This window comes from Aquarana catesbeiana, linkage group LG11 (genome assembly GCF_042186555.1).
Source record: "Aquarana catesbeiana isolate 2022-GZ linkage group LG11, ASM4218655v1, whole genome shotgun sequence".
NCBI classification, from domain to species: domain Eukaryota; kingdom Metazoa; phylum Chordata; class Amphibia; order Anura; family Ranidae; genus Aquarana; species Aquarana catesbeiana.
In genome coordinates, this window is record NC_133334.1 from 28,134,963 (window position 1) to 28,157,517 (window position 22,555).

A 22,555-nucleotide genomic window follows, 5' to 3' on the forward strand; every position below is an offset into this window, starting at 1 on the left:
CAACATCCAGACTGATATACCTGGTAGTAAAATAGTGATACGTGAGAAGTGAGTTGAGGGGTAGAGAAATAGATTTGAGTGTCGTCAGTGTAGAGATGGTATTGGAAGCCATAGGAGGCTGACCCAGGGAGGAGGTGTATATTGAAGATAGGAGAGGTCCAAGAACAGAACCTTGGGGGACCCCTACAGAGAAATGAAGAGGAGAGGAGGAAGTGTAATTATAAGTAACGCTAAAGGTGCGGTTAAATAAGTAGGTAGAGAACCAGCGAAGAGTACAGTCATGGAGACCAAAGGCGTGTCGTTTTTTGAGGAGGAGGGGGTGGTTAACCATATCGAAGGCAGCAGAAAGGTCCAGGAGTAGGAGTACAGAATAGCGTCTCTTAGTTTTGGCCATTAGTAGATCATTTGTTAGTTTTAGGAGGGCAGTTTCTGTGGAATGTTGAGGACGAAATCCAGACTGAAGGGGATCAAGAAGGCTATTATCAGCAAGGTGGACGCTCAGTCGGTTGTAGACTAAACGTTCAAGGAGTTTGGATAAAAAGGGGAGCAAGGAGATTGGGTGTAGGTTGTTAAGATTGGATGGGTCCAGTGAAGGCTTTTTAAGTATGGGGGTGACAAGTGCAAAAAAAAAATTACATTGAAGGAGATACAATCTAATAGTATCAGTGTACAGGCAATAAATGGGTCAGTTTTTTTCCGTTCAACCAGTGGGTTGAATAAAAAAGACTGACCCGATTTTCCCATCCACACAGAAAAAAGGGTAGTACCGCTTCAGGCAGATCAGTTTGGAATGTACCTCTCCTCTTGTTTGGAAGCCACAGGTGCTGGCAATGCATATAGCAATGAAATTTAAGGAAAATTCTGGACAGCCGCACTCCAAGAAATAGCCTTTATTTGTCAAAAGGAATCAAAAACTACATGCCACAGCAGAAAGGACAGAAGAGCTGACGCGTTTCACACTATCAAACAGTGCTTAATCATAGCACGCTTGATACAGATGGGGGCACCCTCCCCGTTCAGTCATTGTATTCTGACAATTGGGAAATTTTCCCACCATCAGAATACACTGATCAGCATTTCAGGCCATTACCTGCAGTGCTGATTGAGCAGGGAAAATACAACAGGGAGGTTGTACAGAAGTGGATCGGTGGAACGTCTTCTCTAAAACCACAGGGGCCATACATGGATCGAAATTCAGCTGGTCACTGCTGAACCAGACAAATTTCGATACATGTGTGGCTGGCTTAGAGGGTCTTCCTTGACTTCTGGGTAATTTCCAATTTTAGATGGCAGGAATGTAAAGGATTCAACCACAGGATTTTCAAAGCATTAAATAACTTGTATTGGTTCAAAACATATCAGTTTTATGGAATGTAATTTCTAGAAAATAAAGCACATCATCATTAAAACCCATTAATTTGGTGGGTTTAAGTATTAATACGAGTATTTTTATTGTTGTTTTGTAGTAAAATATCATAATAAATAATCATAATTAACTGATGAGAATGGTCCATTAAATAATCAAATTGAATGCAATAAACACACTCGGGTTGACTAATAGTAGATTTTACTTCATCAGAAGTACCCAACAGTGGAATACTGTAGATAACAGAGCCCAGCAATATCAGGCCACCTATCCTTTGAATGAGGGACCTCAGTAGCCCTCCTACCTATCATTGATTGCTCCATCTGTCTGAGACAATAAACAGCAATTTAGAGACCCATGTAGTGGTTCCTATGAAAAATATGAAGCATTATACTGTATAGTCTCAGAACATTAATCTCATAATACACAGAGATGGAAAATAGTCTACAAATGGGCGGACACAGTAGTGGTAATGATTCTCATATGTTAATATAAATAAAATACTTGTTCTATGTATTATCTATGTGCCCTATTTGAGCCACATTTGTGGTCTACAAGCTTCAATGAAATCAGCAGTGATTTGTCTCCAAACATAGAGATGATGTCAGTTCTACTTACCGTACCTTCCTTGAGCCAATGTTAACTCTGCCTCTAAGGCACGTGGCCACTAGGGATGAGCTTCGAGTTCGAGTCGAACGTAAGTTCAACACGAACATCGGCCGTTCGACCGTTCGTCGAAATCCGAACATTATGGGCCATTCGCGACAAATTCGGGTGGCGCGTCATGGCCCATAATTCACTGCGACATCGCAGTGCATTGCTGGCTGATGATTGGCCAAGCATGCACTATGACCCGCATGCTTTGGCCAATCACAGCGCAGTAAGAACGGAGAGCCATAATTGGCAAAAGGCAGCGTTGCTTTGGCCAATTATGCCTCAGGGGATATAGTACACGCCCCACACTATATAAGGCCCCCTGGAAGTCGGCCTTGTGTAGTGTGTTCCGGCATTGAGAGAGATAGAGAGAGAGAGACAGTGTCATTTCATTTGAGTTAGATATATATGCATCCCAGGTGTTTTGTATATATATATATATATATATATATATATATATATATGCACTGTATTCAGTTTAGCTAGATCCGTTCCTGTTATTCTCTTTCTAATATACTTACATACTGTATACTTATATACTGTATCCTGTGCACAGGATGCAACTAAAGCTAACTGCAGACAATTGCTGGTGTTCCCTTTCTATTAATACTACAGGCAGGCAGGCGATTCAACTAGCTGCAGTATAATCAGTATATACATACATCCCAGCTTTGTGCAGCTACATCTCACTGCAGGCCATTCCTTGTGTACCTATTCCAATACATCAAAGACAGTAGGTCTGGAAGGCCAACAAGGAGAGGCAGACAGTCACAGGCCAATAAAAGAGGGCAAGCAGGCTCTGTGTCTAGAGGCAACAGTGCTGGTCGTGGACACGGTGCATCCTCATCAGCATGTGGCCGTGGGTCATGCTTGTCCTTTTTCTCAGCAGCTGGCCGCGTTGAGCCACAACATGCCGAAGAGTTGGTAGAGTAGATGACCAAGCCATCCTCATCCTCCTCATCCTCTGTCACCCAGGCTACCTTGGCTGCAAATGCAGGTGCCAAAGTGGCCTATTCCTTGGACTCGAGGTCATCATCAGTTACTTCTTCCCTTGCCCCACAGGAGGAGTCCCCCGAACTGTTTGACCACAGTCAAGGGCACTGTGATGATTTAACAGGAGCGTGTAATTACAATTTTTGATGCAATTCTTTGCAGCAGGGCTAGTTCCTGCGCTCCAACTAGATTATCTGTGAGGGGTTGCAGTGTTGTGGCACCAGCACCAGTGCCTTAGACCCAATTTTTCAGCCCCTGTTTAACAGGGGCATGTAATTACAATTCTTGATCTAATATTTCACAGCAGGGCCCGTTCCTGCGCCCACCAAGAGTAACTGTGAGGGCTTACAGTGTTGTGCCAACACCTAAGGCCCAAATTTCTGCAGAGTATATAGGGCAGGCCCCTATTTTCAAACATCCAACTTACAAACGACTCCTACTTGCAAATGGAAGGAGAAAACAGGAAGTGAGAGGAAATCTACTCTTAGGAAGGGAAATTATCTCCTGTAAGAGTTCCTTGTTTCACTAAAAACCCCAAATTTTCTAAATCCATTTGTCATTGGGACAGAAAGTGAGGTGAAATCTTCTGAAGAGGAGCACAGACAGCAAAACAAATGTTACAGGGGTGATAATCATTCCCTATCTTTTCCAAAAAGCTTAAAAATAGATTTTTTGGCTGGAGCTACACGTAAAAAATGTACCAGTTTAAAATTACAAACAGATTCTACTTAAGAACAAACCTACAGTCCCTGTCTTGTTTGCACCGCCTGTATACTGCTGTTCAGAGTATATAGTGCCTGGGGGTCCAACGCCTTTCCTTTTTTTTATTTGGGTGCAGGGTTCCCCTTAATATCCATACAAGACCCAAAGGGGCTGGTAATGGGCTGGGGGGGGGGTTCTCAATGATTTTCATCCATATTGCCGGGACCAGACATGACATTAAATCCGCAAGCAGTTTTAAATGACTTTTTTTCCTTTAGAAACGTCATTTTGAGCAGGGACTGTTCTAAACACGGGAAACACGCGCCACTTTACAAGCATACTATAGACACCCTCCAGGGACAATATTTAAAGGAATATTTCACTTTTATTTTTTCACTTTAAGCATCATTAAAATCACTGCTCCCGAAAAAACGACCGTTTTTAAAACTTTTTTTTTGCATTGATACATGTCCCCTTGGGCAGGACCCGGGTCCCCAAACCCTTTTAAGGACAAAAATTTGCACTTTTGATTTCTCACGTTCGAGTCCCATAGACTTTAATGGGGTTCAAAAGTTTGCGCAAACTTTTGGTCCATTCGAATGTTCTGATGCAAACCGAACCGAGGGGTGTTCGGCTCATCCCTAGTGGCCACATGCACATCTTGGCTTTATCTAGAGGATGGCAGCCTTGTCCAATCAGAGGGGTACTCATCTCCTGACAGGGCAAATCCAATCGGAGCGGTGCCCTTTCCCTGAATGGGCGCAGCCTGTCTCAGTGGCATTCTCCTTCCCCTTTAATGCATCAGTTAATGCAGGACTCTCCTTCTTCTGTTAGGCTGTAGCCTCTCGGAGTGGCTCCTTTTCTTACCTACCATATTTAAACTCGGTGCAGTTCTCACTACCAAAGCCATGCCTTTTCAAGCTAGTTGCCAAGCCCTTGCTATGCCTACCTGCTCTCCAGCCTATATCATGCATTGACTACTATGTATTAACTACTAGCTATGTCCTTGTTATCCATGTCTGCTGCCCATCCTGACTTCTGGCTTGTTGCCACCTGGCCTTTGAATGAGAGGCCTCTGTAGCCTCCCCCCTCAATGATTGATCAAGCTGTCTTGGACAATAAAGGGAAGTCCAGAGACCACTCTTGGATGGATATACTAGTGGTAATGATTCTCATATGTTGGGAAAAAAATAAAAAATTCTTCTGAGTATTATATTAGTGCTTTAATAGTACTACATTGGTGGTCTACCAACTACAATGGTATCAGCAGTGATTTGTCTACTAACAGAGATGTGCCAGGTCTACTTACCTTCCTTGATCCTGCATTTCTGGGTTTTACCCAGATGATGGCAGCTGCATCCAATCATGGTGGGAATCAACTCTTGACAGGACAAAGCCAATCCCAGTCCCTGGAGTGGTGGCCATTCTCTGTCATAGTGGCTTCTTCCTCTTGTCTACTCTATTTAAACGTGGTGTAGCTCCCAGGTCGCTGCCCAAGCAATACTTTTGCAAACTGGCAGCCAAGCCTGGTACACCTTCCTGCTATCCAGCCTGAATCCTCCATTGATTGTTGTGTACCAACTTCTAGATAGTTCCTGGTTGTCGGCTGCATCTTCAATTGATTTCAGTGTACCAACTTCTGGATAGGTCTTGGTTATTCATGTCCCCTGCCCACCCTGACCTCTGTCTTGTTCCTGGTTATCCATGTCCCCTGCCCACCCTGACCTCTGGCTTGTTCCTGGCTATCCATGTCCCCTGCCCATCCTGACCTCTGGTTATCCATGTCCCCTGCCCATCCTGACCTCTGGCTTGTTCCTGGTTATCCATGTCCCCTGCCCACCCTGACCTCTGGCTTGTTCTGTTGATCTAACCTGTTCCATGGTACTCTGCCCTACCAAGACCCGTCTGTTAGTCTCCACTTCTCAGGTAAGTCTATCACTTCTCATTCGATATCACTTTAAGTGTAGTTAGAGGGTACACATTGGCAAAGTTAGCATCCTGACAGATGGTAAGAACTTACGTGTAAACACAGATCTGCTGACAGGCGTGCTCAAATACCCTCGGACTCCAACTGTCACCACAGTAATGGTGTAATTACTCCCAGATTTCAGGCTCAGAAGGGTGACATTTAGAGAGTTACTTGTCACAATGATGGGGGAAGAAGCATTCCAATAATAAGTTATATTATATGACTTTGCCACCCCGGTCATGTTTACAGGCTCTACCCAAGATAATGTGGTGGTGTTTGTCAGGGTTGTAATAAAAGTGATGTTTCCTGGTGGAGTCGGATCTGCAAAAAGAAAATAGAAAATACACTTAAAAGAGACAATGGTTGTATTAATGGTGGGGACAGACAGCAGGCAGAACAGCACAATGCAATCAGAATGAATAGGAAGGCATCAGGCCTCATTTACTAAAGAGTGAAGTGAGGTGAGGGGGAGTGAACCTAAAGCCCCGTACACACGGGCCGAATGTCAGGAGACATCAGCCGGTTGAAAAAAAAAGGCTGACATTTGTCCCGTGTGTATGGCACCCTGTCCTACAAAAGCCGACCATCTGTCTGATGAGCATGCTGGAAAACCAGCAGCCGATTGACTCCCGATCAGCGCTCTCAGCCAATGGCAGAGAGTTCTGATCGGAAACTTCTGGCAGGGGGACCATCACCCTGTCAAAACACAACAGCACAGCAGAGGAGATCACTGTACTAACTACTGCATAATTAGCTCCGACCAGAGCTTTTTTCTGTTCAACCCAGTAGTTCTGGTGACACCTTGGGAACCGCTCACTTTGGAGGGATTTCCTCTCATTTTTTGTTTTGGCTATGGGATAGGAAGAGAAATCTCCTTAACGGAGACCAAAAAAAAAAAAAAAAACGAGAGAGGTTATAACCCTCTCATACTCAATCCAAACTAAAAAAAAAAAAAAAGTTTTGCCTATAGTTACACTTTAAAGTGGAATTCCCACCTAACACTAACTATGCCCCTCCCCCCTCCTGCTACTTATGCTGAGTAACCTGTGTAAAAAATGTGTATCTTTAATCTATTATCGGATTCAGAATATTTTATTAATCCCAACTGGAAATTTATTAAATTATAATTACACTCAAAATGAAGACAAAATAAAACTCACAATAACATGTTTGCATTAACATTGCATTGCGTCATAAATTTGCCAGGCTTTACCGCTCCCCTAACGCTTCTATTGATCTCAATGTAAACAATGCTGCAATAGCACTGCAAACTCCCCCGATGGTCTTTACAGCCAGTTTGAGATGCATTTAGAAAGAGTTACTACCCGAGATGATAATACAAAAATCCATAGAATAGAAAACCAACACAGAGAAGGCGTCTAGCAAGTGTTGTTAATGCAAAATTCACTCAGTTCCTGCTGAACTGGCCAAATTTCGACACATCTATGTCCAGCTTAAGTCTAACTTTCCTAAAAAAAAATTCCCTCCCCCCTCCCACTACCTATCCTACCTAACCTGTTTAAAAAAGATCTTTTTTAATCCACTCCAGGCCGGTCACATGATCCTGCACCTCCAGCTTCCCTGTGTCAGTAAGTGGCTGCTGCAGGGGAGAGGAGGGAGTGCCGACAATGGCTGGGTCGTTGGGAGTCTATGGGGGAAGTTCTGACTTCTGAAATTCACAGCCAGGGATGCTGAATCACCAGAGTGGATTAAAGTACACAGGATAAAGTACGCAGACCTTTTCTATACAGAGTATGCAGGGTAGGTAGGAGGAGAGAGGGAGCATTTTAAAGAATAGTTAGAGGTAAGCCAGCTATAAATGGAGAAGAAACAACAGCACACTGATCTTCCCAGTGAATGACTGTGTGTGTGTGTGTGGGGGGGGGGGCATGTCAACACAAGTCTGATCATTGGAGGAGAGCAGGTTGAGTTCTCAGCATAGCTAGAAAACTGACCACATTGTGCTCTCATGTTTAGTGTGGTCAGTGTTAATAGGAAAGCAGAAAGACTGGCAGGAACACCAGGGATTTCACACAAAGGAAGCGATACAAAGGGAGTCTTATCTTGGAAGTGCCATTGTTTATTGATCACACTTTCACAGTTATGAAAAATACTCTGATCATACACAGATAACACGGATCACTGGTGGATCATACTCACATGTGGCCTCTGTGGTTGCTGTAGTGATTGGACTGTTGCAGCTCCCACTGATTGTCTGTACAGTGACGGAATAATTCCTTCCTGGTAGTAAGTTAGTGAAGGTCACTTGTGTAGAATTATTCTGTAATGTCCTATTTACATCTCCTGTTATGGTGACATTATAAATGGACACGATTCCTGTTGGTGCCGCCCAGTTCACCACCAGAGAATTCACCGACTGGTAATTGTTCACTGTGACACCCACAGCTTGTCCGGGAACTGGAAACACAAATTTAACAACGTGTCATAATAAGATTTATTCAGCTCGTTGTACGCTGATAATATGCTAATAAATTCTTAAAGATATGTGTAGGACAATATGAAAGATAAATGTAAGTAAAAGTCAAATTAAAACATTTTAAAATTGTTTCACAACCTCTTTCAACTTTTAATAACAGACAAATAGAGCCGATACATTGAGGGAGGCAAGTTACGTTCCATCGGTGAACACGTGTTCAATCTACTCACCCAGTAACGTCTAAGAGCATTTCCAGTCACTAGAAAAAAAAGCAGGCAGCTACAAATATTGTAGATGCTTAATAATAAAAAAGACTCTTAAGCCCCGTACACACGATCGGACTTCCCGCCAACAAAACAGTGCAATTTTGTCCGAAGGGCGTTGGCTCAAACTTGTCTTGCATACACACGGTCACACAAATGTTGGCCAACAATTACGAGCGTAGTGACGTGCTAGACGTACTACTTGGTTTTTCTGCTCTTTAGCGCCACCCTTTGGGCTCCTTCTGCTAATTTTGTGTTAGTAGAAGTTTGGTGAGTGTTGATTCACGCTTTTCTTTTCGCCTTTTTCATGTCGCGCTTTTCGGTTCATTTCTGAACGGCCGTTCGTCAACCAAACATAGCGTGTTATTTATTATTGGCCTTGAAGTTATTGCTTTGACATAATTTTTTTGGTTGAATAATAATGATTTGATTTGTTATATTTTCTATATTTTTGGATGCAGAAAACACACTTTTTGGTTAAGTTCTATTGGCAGATATCATGTTTAATTTTATTTGCTTTCTTTTTTTAATGCACAATAAAAAAATTGTGGCGAATAATACTTGTCTATGTGTTTTACTTCAAATGACAGTTTGGGAGTCGGCAGTTACATTTTAAAAAATACAATGTAAAATTGACAAGGGACACCAACATAGTTGTATCTTTATTTAAAAAAACTACAGGATAATGGTGTTGTGGTAACTTGCACAAATAAGAAAAAAACATAATAATATTATTCTTGCGATTACTAGAAAAAAAAAGCCTTTGAAAATTCGTTTGCAATAACTCCATCAGTATCACCAGGAAAGCAGCTTCATTATTATCCCATTAAAGAAGAAGAGAATTGTGCGCTGCATTTGGAGATTTCATAATTTGCCGCTCACGAATGTTAATTCTCCATTACGAACGCTAGTTTACAAGACCGACCGCTTCTGCTTCCGAGCATGCGTGTTTGTACTTTGGACTTATGTCCGACGGACTTGTGTACACACGCTCGGGAAAATCCGACAACACACATTTGTTGGCGGAAAATTTGAAAACCTGCCATCCAACATTTGTCCGCGGAAAATCCGACAACAATTGTCCGATTGAGCATACACACGGTCGGATTTTCCACCAACAGCCTGACATCGAACATTTCCTGTTGGAGAGAACGATCATGTGTACGAGGCTTTACTTTTCCAGGGATCCAGTGCTGTCCTCACCCGGGCCGGTTCTTTGCCAGTCTTTAAGGTCCCTGGTACTAAAGGAAGCCCGCCAGCTTCCCAGTGTACAAGCGTGAGTCGCGCTGCGCTTTGTGAATGGTCCCGAAGCCCCCTGGGATCTGCGAAGTGCCCCAAAAGGTTGCGGGTGGGGGAGGAACCTCCAATGGAATTGCGAGCAGGTACCTGACAAACTAGGTACCTGACTCCCCCCCCCCAAAAAAAAATGTCAAAAATGTTAGAGGGGGAAGATTCTTAAAAGCAGAACTTCCTGTTTAAAGTGAAGTTCCACTTTAAAGCGGAACTAAACCCTTCTATCGTTTTTAGCCAAGGAAGCTGTCATCTTGGCCTCTTTATGATCTTCAACTGCTGCACATGTGATCAGGGATGACACCAGCCATTTGATAGTTTGACAGTCTGATTGAGAGCACAACCAATGTGAACGTTACATTCCCCGGAAATGTTTTTTGAAACAGTTAAATCGAAGGGTTTAGTGCCACTTAAGGACCAGCCGCCGTCATTATAGAGTGGCAGGTTGGCTCTCCTGGGCGAATCGCCGTAGGTGTACGTCCGGCGCTTTAAGAGCAATAAGGGGCGCGCACGGCATGACGCCGCAGCCGCTGCGCGTGGCCGGCGGCTGCGATCGGCCACCTGCGATTGCTCCACAGAGAGCCAGAACAGGGATTTGTCAATGTAAACAAACCGATCCCTGTGCTGACAGGGGAGTAGAGAGAGATCTGCTGTTCCTAGTGATCAGGAACAGCGATCTCACTCCTCCTCCAGTCAGTCCCCTCCCCCCCACAGTAGAGAGATCTGCTGTTCCTAGTGATCAGGAACAGCAATCTCTCTCCTCCTCCACTCAGTCCCCTCCCCCCCACAGTTAGAAATATCTCCCTAGGGAACACTTAACCCCTTGATCACCACTAGTTTTAACCCCCTTCCCTGCCAGGGACATTTACACAGTAATCGGTGCATTTTTGTAGCACTGATCGCTGTATAAATGTCAGCGGTCCCAAAAATGTGCCAAAAGTGTCCGATTTGTCTGCCGCAATGTCGCAGTCCCCCTAAAAAACGCAGATCGCCATCATTACTAGTAAAAAAAAAAAATGATAATAAAAATGCCACAACTCTATCCCCCATTTTGTAGACGCTATAAGTTTTGCGTAAACCAATCAATATACGCTTATTGCGATTTTTCTTACAGAAAATATGTAGAAGAATACATATTGGACTAAACTGATGAAGAAAGTTTTTTTTGGATATGTATTAGTAAAAAATAATGTTTTGTTTTTTTCTTTCAAAATTGTCGCTCTTTTTTTGTTAATAGCGCAAAAAATAAAAACCTCGGAGGTGATCAAATACCACCAAAACAAAGCTCTATTTGTGGGAATCAAAGGATATCAATTTTGTTTGGGTACAGCGTCGCACGACTGCACAATTGTCAGTTTAAGCAACGCAGTGCCGTATCACAATAAGTGACCTGGTCATTAAGGGGGAAAATCCTTCCGGTCCTTATATGGTTAATTAAATAAGAAATTGGTACTTAAAGTGAACCCCTGTTCACTGTCTTACTAAATCATTTAAGCTATTTTTTAAGGTCACATTTGTAGGCGAGGCCTAGGGCTGGGGTACCCAGTCTGGGAATCACACACATTTGAATGTGGTAATTTATTTTGTATATAGTATTTAGGTTAGCAATGATGAATTAAAGACATTTTCTATAGGCACTAATATTCAGGCAATAGAGCAATGGGTATATGTACAGTTTCGCAATATAGCAGTTGTTGGTAATTGTACAGTATCACTAGCCTTAGGCCTGTATTAACGGAGAATACCTTCTGCTGGGGAGGTGGTAGTTGTGGTGTACAGAGACAGTACTCTGACACTGCTGAGGGGGGCCTACATCACTGGTCCGGATACTGGAATATCCCAGCAGTACATGAACTTTCACAGAATGTGGACTGTTTAATGAGTTTGCCTTGATTTCAGCATGCAAGGAGCACTCATTAAACAGTCCACACTCAGTGAAAGTTCATTAATATATCGATCATAATAATGCAATAAAGTGCTCCATGCATGCTGAAATCAATGCAAACTCATTAAAGAGGTCTTTGAACCCCCCCATGGGAAAAAAATTAAAAGTCAGCAGCTAAAAATACTGTAGCTGCTGACTTTTAATATTAGGACACTTACCTGTCCAGGGAACCCGCAATGTCAACACCTCAGCCAATTTTTGGAAGGACTCTCGGGTGTTGCCAGTGCCATTCATGGTAAGGGAAACCACCAGTTCCCTACTGCGCATGTGCGAAGTGCACTGCGCTTTATGAATGGCCCAGCGGCGCAGGAAGGAGGAGGGGGGGCGAACTTCCGAGGGGTGGCGCAGTCTCTCGAAAGTGGGGAACACTCAAAAACAGGTACCCGTGCCCCCCCCCCCCCCCGAAAGATGCCAAATGTGGCACAGGAGTGGGGAGAGGAAGCCAATAAGCAGAGCTTCTACGTTTGGGTGGAACCCTGCTTTAAACAGTCCACATTCAGTGAAAATTCATGTACTGCAAGTGCTCCATGCTATATAATGAATACATACCGTATTTTTCGGACCATAAGACACACTTTTTTTCCCCCAAAAATAAGGGGGAAAATGTCTCTGCACCTTATGGTCCAAATGTACATCAGGCAACGCCCCCCCCCCCCCCCCCGCAGACGTCAGCACTGCCCCCGCCGCTGCCATCAACGCTCCCGCCGCCAACGCCACGTTGGTGGCGGCTTGTCGAGATAGAACACAGAGCAGCCCGAGCGATGGCATTGGTAAGGCTGCAATAATGGCACAGGTCGGGCTGTAATAATGGCACAGGTCAGGCTGCAATAATGGCACAGGTCGGGCTGTAATAATGGCACAGGTCAGGTTGCAATAACGGCACAGGTCAGGTTGCAATAATGGCAATGGTCAGGCTGCATTTTATTGGCACTGGTAAGTCTGCATTTTTTTGGCACAGGTAAGGTTGCATTTCATGGGCACTGGTAAATATTTTGGTACACCATTTGGTTCAGAATAATTTTTTTCTTGTTTTCCTCCTTTAAAACCTAGGTGCGTCTTATGGAGCGAAAAATAGGGTAATTCATATACACTAATAAGCTGTGATAGTATGAAACTGATGAGGCAGCACTCTTAACCTCCCTGGCGGTATGATTATGTCAGATTTGTGATGCTCAAAGCAGAACAATGTTTTGCATGGAAATTTGGCGTTTTATATTGTAGGCCTGTAATTCTTAGGAATAACTCTGTCCAAACAAGAGTCTAGTAGACATCCCGGGTATGTTAAAGTTTGAAATATGAAATCATACATTATAATATAGTAAATAACAATAAATAATTATAACAAATAATATAATAATAATGAAAATTATTCAATAATGTAATCAAATCAAAAACACTGAAATGTGCTCAGTCGCAGAATTGTCGCTGTCATTACTTTCAGTGTTTGATGACGGATCTTCCCACAAATCACTATCGCTCAATTCTGCAAGTGATTCTAATTTATTATGGCTGTTTTCTAGGTGGTCTAAAACCACTTTTGATGTAAAGGGACACTTTGTGGTTGCCAGTTTCCAGGCAGAAAGAACAGTATATATAATATAAAACTGCATGCAGGGCACTGGACAAAGCACTGGGGACAAAAGGGTTGTGAAATAATGTGATACAGTAATGTAATCTGTAAGATCATAGTGTACTGTATGTGTATTGTGTTTTTAACTTAACTTAATTTGGCGCCGTGCAACACTCGCAGGGAATGGAGCTCGGCACTGTGATAGATCCGGCGGAGTACACAGCCCGCACACACAGCAGGGAGACATCACAGGATCCTGGGGACAAGGCAGTGTGGCTCGGGGTTACCGCTTTTGGTACTGATAATTCACCCCGAGCCACACTCGGGATTACCGCCAGGGAGGTTAAGCTGCATTGATGGGCACTGATAGGCTGCACTGGTGGCCCCTGATGAGGCCACACTGATGAGGCTGCACTGATGAGGCAGCACAGATATGCTGCACTGATGGGGACTGATAGGCCTTCCCTTGACAGCCACTGATAAGGCAGCACTGATGGGTCTTAACCTCCCTGGCGGTATGATTATTTCGGATTTTAGGTGCTGAAAGCGGTACAATTATTTTCCATGGAAATTTAGCGTTTTATATTGTAGGTCTGTAAATCTTAACAATAACACACTTAAATCTGTCCAAACCAGAGTCTAGTAGATATCCCGGGTATGATAAAGTTTGAAACACAAAAACATAAATTATAATATAATAAATAAAAAAAAATAATTAAAAAAAAAAAAAATAGTAATAAAATAAATTTCCCCACAATTCACTATCGCTCAATTCTGCAAGTGTTCTAATTTACTATCGCTGTTTTCTAGCTGGTCTAAAGCCACTTTTGACGTAAAGGGACACTTTTTGGTTGCTATGGACAATCTCCAGTTTCCAGGCAGAAAGAACAGTATATATAATATAAAACTGCATGCAGGGCATAGGACAAAGCACTGGGGACAAAAGGGATGTGAAATCATTTCATACAGTACTGTAATCTGTAAGATTACAGTACTGTATGTGTTATGATTTTTACTTTTTTTTTAATTTGCCGCCAGGCTCCGCCCCCGTGCGTCGCGCCGCTCGCAGGGAACGGAGCCTGGCACGGAGAGGCTTCGGAGGAGGACGGAGCCCTCGGACACTGCGGGGGACATCGCAGGATCCCGGGGACAAGGTAAGTAACGCCGCCCCAGGATCCTGCAATGCGATCCCGAGTGTGGCTCGGGGTTACCGCTAATGGGACTGAATTTTAACCCCGAGCCACACTCGGGAATACCGCCAGGGAGGCTACACAGGAAGGTCAGAACAAAACCTAAATACACCACTGGACACACCTACAGAGTCCCTGAGGGAGCAATCCCCTTTAAAGGCTTCACCCTATTTGTATAGTAGCACAGCACCACCTACTTGATGGAGGAAATCCTGCACCTAACTACACGCTCTTCTCTCAAACTGACAGGTTTCAGTAAATACAGAAGTAAGTTGATGGTGAGCTCCACCACAGAGATAAGATCAGGACTGCGGCTGTACTCACCTGTGCAGGTAGTTAGTGACACCGGATCAGATTCAGTGACATTATCAGCAGCTCTTGTATATATCAGGAATGTATATGTTTGTCCCGGGATCAGATTTCCTATTGTAGCTGATTGATTGGTCACCATTATATTATTTACTATTGAAGATGGTGATGTGACATTTGTCTGCACTCTGTATGTGTAAAAAGTCTGAGATTCGTTCGGTGCGCTCCAATATAAGGACACAGAGCTTGAAGTCACATTAAAGTATTGTGGCTGGATCACAGGATATGGTTCTAGAAAGTGGAATACACACATGTGAGCTTAACATAAAAGAGAGAAAAACACTTAAATGACATTAAAGGAGATACAATCTAATAGTATCAGTGTAAGGCAGGCCAGAAATGGGTCAGTTTTTTTTATCAGCAGCTCTTGTATATATCAGGAATGTATATGTTCCTCCAGGTGTCAGATTCACTATTGTAGCCAATTGACCGGCCACTGTTATATTATTTATCAGTATAGACGATGATGTGACTATTGTCTGAACTCTGTATGAGTAATGCCACGTACACACGGCTGGACTTGCCAACGGGCTAAACTCCGTCGGCATTTCCGATGAAAAGATCTAGAACATGTTCTATATCTGAGTCCGTCGGAAATGCCGACAGAAAAAGTCCGATGGGGCGTACACACGGTTGGAATGTCCGACCGAAGGCTCCCATCTGACTTTTTCAGTCGGGAAGCCTGGCTGTGTGTACGCAGCATAAGAACTCTGATATTCATTTGGTCTGCTCCAATTTAAGGACACAATAGTTGAAGTCACATTAAAGAACTGTAGCAGCGTTGCAGACAATGGCTCTAGAAGGAAAAAAAATTGAAAATTTTTGTTATGAAGTAACATAAATAAAAAACCCATGCATTGCAGGGTATATAAAGTAACGCAGTGCATATGAAGAGAGTTTTGTTAAACTGAGTCCTATGTTCTTTTGATAATTATTGTTTTTATCCAACACCAGGGCTTCCTTTCAGCCACAAAGTGGTGACACTGCCCTGTCCTCTCTGGCTTTTCACTGGTAAACACAAAAGCTGGTAGAGGAAGTTTCCTGCACTACTATCTCTGCCGGCTTCTGTGTTTACCAGTGACAGTGAGCCTCTTCAGAGGGTCAGGCAAGCTGAGCCGCACCAGCCTCACTATTTATCCTGTAGTACTCACTGAGAATTTCTCCCTAACACTCCATGGTAATTGGTGGCAAAACGGTGTACCGTGGGGCAGTCAGATTTGGGGGCCTGTAGGTGAGTACCTGCACCTATTCTCTATCAAGCTCTAAAAAGGGTTTGTTTACACTGTGATCCTTCCAGGCAGTTTTGGAGTACTTTGCATGTGACTCTGACCCAGGGCCGGCCCTACCATGGACCCAGACGGCACTTTGAGAGGGGCGGCAAAATGGACGCCCAAGAAGATTTTTTTTCAGCAGTTTGGTGTGCATCACGGGCACCAGATCAGATATACAGCTTTCCTTCACCTGGCCCAGCAGGTCTGTCTCCTCCATAAGATCACAACACTCCCCCTCCGCTACTTACACAAGATGGGAAGTATGGCAGGTCTTATGGAAGGGGCAGTCTGTAATATCGACGGAGAGGGGTCTGTAAAGGGAGGGTCTGTGATGAGGGGAGTCTGTGATATGGAGTTTGTGGTTTGGAATTGAACATGGTGGTATGTCATATAATTTAGCATATAGACAAGGTGCTGTTGCATGTAAATGTGACTTCCTGATAAATTAAATTTTAGTTTTAATTATCATGATATAAAATAATGGATGTGGGGGCCTTTTGGTGGGCGTGATTTTTTTTTTTTGGGGGGGGGGGGGTTGGGCAGCATTTCATTCTTGGACCCAGATAGCACAATGTCTTGGGCCAGCCCTGCTCTGACCAATATGAAGTTCTTTGAAATGTGTGGTGTGGAAATGTGCTGAGTTCCTATTACTTTGTATGGTTTTGTCCAGTAATCATTATCTCTGTGACTGTTAGATCCATGTGGAGATGAGAAATGGTCATAGGTTTATAGTGAAGGGTACAATTATTGTCATAACTTCATAGACATTTTACACAATTGTGCTCTTCCAACCTTGCGGTAACAGTTTGGGGAAGACCCTTTTCCTGTTCCAGCAAGTTTGGGGCTGCATTTCTGCAAATGGAGTTGGGGATTTGGTCAGGATCAATGGTGTCCTCAATGCTGAGAAATACAGACAGATACTTATCCATCATGTCATACCATCAGGGAGGCGTCATCCCAGAAGGACTCCTCTTCTAAAGATGATGCACAAGAAAGCCCGCAAACAGTTTGCTGAAGACAAGCAGACTAAGGGCATGGATTACTGGAACCATGTCCTGTGGTCTGATGAAACCAAGATAAACTTATTTGGTTCAGATGGTGTCAAGTGTGTGTGGCGGCAACCAGTTGAGGAGTACAAAGACAAGTGTGTCTTGTCTACAGTCAAGCATGGTGGTGGGAGTGTCATGGTCTGGGGCTGCATGAGTGCTGCCCGCACTGGGCAGCTACAGTTCATTGAGGGAACCATGAATGCCAACATGCATTGTGACATACTGAAGCAGAGCATGATCCCCTCCCTTCGGAGACTGGGCCACAGGGCAGTATTCCAACATGATAATGACCCCAAACACACCTCCAAGATGACCACTGCCTTGCTAAAGAAGCTGAGGGTAAAGGTGATAAACTGGCCAATCATGTCTCCAGACCTAAACCCTATTGATCATCTGTGGGGCATCCTCAAACAGAAGGTGGAGGAGAGCAAGGTCTCTAACATCCACCAGCTCCGTGATGTCGTCATGGAGGAGTGGAAGAGGACTCCAGTGACAACCTGTGAAGCTCTGGTGAACTCCATGCCCAAGAGGGTTAAGGCAGTGCTGGAAAATAATGGTGGCCACACAAAATATTGACACTTTGGGCCCAATATGGACATTTTCACTTAGGGGTGTACTTTTGTTGCCAGTGGTTTAGACATTAATGGCTGTGTGTTGAGTTCTTTTGAGGGGACAGCAAATTTACACTGTTATACAAGCTGTACACCCACTACTTTACATTGTAGCAAAGTGTCATTTCTTCAGTGTTGTCACATGAAAAGATAGAATAAAATATTTACAAAAATGTGAGGGGTGTACTCACTTTTGTGAGATACTGTATATATTTTAAAATGTTTACATCATACTGACCTCTTTTTTATATTTATCTAAAAAATGTTAGACATGAAGAGTCTATATATTCCCTTCAATAGAAAGAAGTAGGGAGCAGTTGAGAAATGATCAGTTTTCTATTCTATAGAAGGGGTCACTTTGGTGTTCTATGCACTCTCCGATCTCCAGAACTTACTAGTTGTAAAGTTGTTGCAGCAATAATCGGTGTCGTTTCCATAGTGCATGATGTACGATGTACCGGACAGGAAGGTCATCTGTGAGGTGTTATTGTAGCTGCCATCAGAAGCCACCACAAATGTCCCATTGGTGTACATTATATTCTGCAGGACAAGACCACCCACCTGTCCTGAGACTGTTATCTGATTGGTGGAGAAATCGACAGAGATCGATGGACACTGATCTAAAGTAAAATAAGTAAAAAGAAAATTGTCTATTAATACTCCAGCATAGTTTACAATTTGCAGATTGGTTGTTTTTATACTAACCAGACATGTCATTCCTGGCTATAATCTGTATTTAAGATTTGTGTAGAGGGTATTATTGTTGTCCAATCCAAAGGTATTTTTAAAAACATAGAAATCCATTGCCCAGCAAGTTTTAACATTTTTTTTTAAATGCTGCTTTGACTGAAAAACTTACCTTACCCCCCCCCCCTTTCCTTTTACCCTTTCAGGTACTCCATTATTCAACCCACTTCCTGTGAGCCCAGGCTGTCATGGATGCTAGACATGTGCACTTACAAAAAATGTGTTTGTTATCGTTTCAATCGTTTTTTTGCTTTTTTACAAATTTCCGAATTCCGAATTTTCGGATTTCCGAATTTTCAAATTTTGAAATGTTTTAATTCAGAATTTCCGAATTTTCGAATTCCAGTGTTAATTTTGGCAGCAAATTTCGACTTAGTTTTAGTCTTAGTCTTAGGACAAAAATGGCATTTTAGTTTTAGTCTCATTTAAGTCTTCTGCAGTTGTTTTAGATTTAGTCGTATTTAGTCGACTAAATCTCCAGGACATTTTAGTCAACTTAAATCTAATGGATGTAATTAAATTGTAATGCATTAGTTAACATTTCTCTACAATTTCCAAACTCATTATATACTGCTGGAGTGAAAAATCTAATATGTTATTTATTATGGTATTGAGGTATGAACATGCACTACAGACCAGTGTTCATTTTGAAGTCAAATTTCTATTTAGTTTTAGTCTTAGTCTTTTGACTAAAATGCCATTTTAGTTTTAGTCGTATTTTAGTCATCTGAGTTGTTTTAGTTTTAGTCCTATTTTAGTCAACTAAAATAACATTCATTTAGTCGACTGAAATGTTTTAGTTGTTTTAGTCGACAAAATTAACACTGTCAAATTCAGAAATTCCGAATTTTTGGAATTCGGAAATTCGGAAATTCAAAAATTCGAAAATCCGAAAATTTGAAAATCTGAAAAAAGAAAGAAAAACAAAAATTTGAAATAATAACTGACTAATAATAACTAACTATTAAAATATAGGTATTGGAATTTACTTTCAAATTTGGCTGTTTGTGAACGCAACGAATACAAATTTAACTGAAGTTACGAATTATGCGAAATAACGAATGCCGCATCTAAACAAATGGAATGGAACAAAATAATAATAAAAATTATAATAAAAAGGTTTTATTATTATTATTGTTATTTATTATTATTAGATCGTTACGCTCCATTCATTTAGATACGGCATTTATTATTTCAGATAATTCATAACTTCGGATAAATTCGTACTCGTTATGTTCACTAACAGCCAAATTTGAAAAGAAATTCCAATACCTATAATTTAATAGTTATTATTAGTTATTATTTCAGATTTTCGGGTTTTCGAATGTTTGGATTTTATTCTTTTGAATTTTCAGATTTTCATTCTTATTTTCGGATTTTCAAATTTCCAAATTTTAGATTTTTTAATTTCCTAATTTAGAATTTTTGTAATTTCCGAAATTCCAAAATTTTGAATTTCCGAATTTCCGAAATTCCGAATTTTTCAAATTCCGAATTTCCGAAATTTAGAATTTTCCAAATTCCGAATTTCCGAAATTTAGAATTTCTGAATTTGAATTTTCTAATTTTCCAATTTCCGAAATGTTCTAATTTCCGAAATTTCCAACTTCCGAATTTCTAATTTCTGAAATTTCCAATTTCTGAAATTTCCAATTTTCTAATTTCCGAAAATCTCTAATTTCCGAATTCCGAATTTCCGAAATTCCGAATTCCGAATTTTCAGAAATTCGAAAATTCAGACATTCAAAATTCCGGAAATTTGAAAACTCTAAATTTCAGAAATTGGAAATTTCGGAAATTGGGAATTCGGAAGTTGGAAATTTCGAAAATGAGAAAATTTCGGAAATTGAAAAATTCAGAAATTCGGAAATTTCGGAATCAGCGAATTTGTCAAAAATCGTTTAAAAATGAATTCGGAACTAAACGAATTGCACATGTCTAATGGATGCACCCCCTAGGGGAGCATCATCACATTATCCTGGACTTACAGTACTGCTGCACAGAATTGGGATTAAACAACACTTTGTCAACGAAACCATTCTCTTCGGTCCTCCTCTAGTTCCCTTGTCACCTCCTCCCATGCTCGCCAGCAGGACTTCTCCCAAGCTTCTCCCATCCTATGGAACTCCCTACCCCCAATCTGTCTGACTATCTCTGAATCTGTCCATCTTTAGACGGTCCCTGAAATCCCTTCTTGTTAAAGAAGTCTCTCCTGCTTCTAAAGAATACACTGTACATTTATTTTCTCCATCAGCTCATCTCCTGCAGGCTGCAGTTGTTACCTTTTTTACCCTCCCTCTTAGATTATAAGCTCTAATGAGCAGGGCCCTCTGATTCTTCTGGTACCAAATTGTAGTGTGACTGTAATGTCTGCCTTCATTTTGTAAAACGCTCCGCAAACTGTTGGCGCTATATAATTTCTGTATAATAATAATGTGGGCATCATTCTGTACAGCAGTAAGGTCCACCCATCACAAATGCTGGAGAGAGTGGAAGGACTGTGATGTGACATGACACACAGAAGACAAACAACTTAAAAGTGATTGTAAAGTCTAGTTTAAAAAATAACTAAAAAATAACAAACATGTTACACTTACCTGTTCTGTGCAGTTGGTTTTGCACAGAGCAGCCCCGATCCTCCTCTTCTCAGGTCCCTCTTCGCTGCTCCTGGCCCCTCCTTCCTGTTGCGTGCCCCCACAGCAAGCAGCTTGCTATGGGGGGCACCAGAGTCGAGCCACAGCTCTCTGTGTCCATTCAGACACATAGCCCCTGTTAGGCCCCGCTCCCTATATTCCCCGATTGGCTAGCTGACTTTGATTGACAGCAGCGGGAGCCGCCAATGACGCAGTTGCTGTGTCTCAGCCAATCAGGTGGGGAGAGACTCGGACGGCCGAGGGACTCCTGGACATCGGTGGGCAGAGATGGGGCTCAGGTAAGTATTGGGGGGAAGGCTGCTACACACAGAAGGCTTTTTATCTTAATGCATAGAATGCAAAGGATAAAAAAACCTTCTGCCTTTACAACTCCTTTAACCACTTGCTGACCAGCTGCTGCAGTTTTACTGTGGCAGAATGGCACGGCTGGGCGAAACAATGTTATGTTACTTCGCTTCGCCCTGTAGCCACTAGGGGTGCCCGCTGCTCGCCCCCGGAGCCGATGCGAGTGCCCGGGCCCACGCGATCACTTGTGACGCAGCGAGAACCAGGATCTGTGTGTGTAAACACACAGATCCCTGTTCTCTGAGGGGAGAAGAGACTGATCGTGTGTTCATACAAAGTATGAACACCAATTTCTCTCCTCCCCTAGCAATTCCCATCCCCCTACAGTTAGAACACACTGAGGGAACACATTTAACCCCTTGATCGCCCCCTAGTGCTAACCCCATTCCCTGCCAGTGACATTTACACAGTAATCAGTGCATTTTTATAGCACTGATCGCTGTATAATTGTCAATGGTCCCAAAAATGTGTCAAAAGTATCTGATTTGTCCGCCGCAATATCACAGTCCCGATAAAAAAATTTGCAGATCGCCGCCATTACTAGTAGAAAAATAAATAATAATAAAAATGGCATAAATCTATCCCCTATTTTTTTTTTATAGCACAAAAAATAAAAACCGCAGAGGTGATAAATTACCACCAAAAGAAAGCTCTATTTGTGGGAAAAAAAGGACGCAAATTTTGTTTGGGTACAACGTCGCAATTGTCAGTTAAACCAACGCAGTGCCAAATCATAAAAAGAGCTCTGGTCAGGAAGGGGGTAAAATCTTCCGAGGCTGAAGAGGTTAAGGTGTGCATACGTTGATACTTCAATTATAAGGTGAGGGTTCAGGGGGAGGTGCAGAATTGGGGGTGCTGGAAGGGTGAGAAGAGCCAGAGTTGAAGACTAAGTCCACCTTTTCAGGCAGAATTTCACTTTTCAAATTGAATAGAAGCATTTCCTAATGTCTTTTCTGCCCCCAGCCCTCCCAATGTGCTTATCTCTCACTTACCCCGTCCACGGCAGCTTTGAATGTTCACCGCTTTGTTTGAACTTTTCAAAAAAATGCTTCCTGCTTACATCACTTCCTGTAGATCATATCCCATCATGCACTGCCTTATGCATCACAGAATAGGACATGTATTACCAA

General features: G+C 42.4%; 1 protein-coding gene across 1 annotated transcript in view; it reads right to left on the reverse strand.

The window, feature by feature from the left end:
* The window catches only part of LOC141111678 (fibronectin-like), a 159,442-nt gene that overhangs the window by 31,428 nt on the left and 105,459 nt on the right, over positions 1-22,555 (reverse strand). Inside the window, 3 exon segments of the mRNA XM_073603828.1 lie at positions 5,736-6,005; positions 7,845-8,102; positions 14,704-14,979. Coding sequence (XP_073459929.1) covers positions 5,736-6,005; positions 7,845-8,102; positions 14,704-14,979 — 804 coding nt within the window.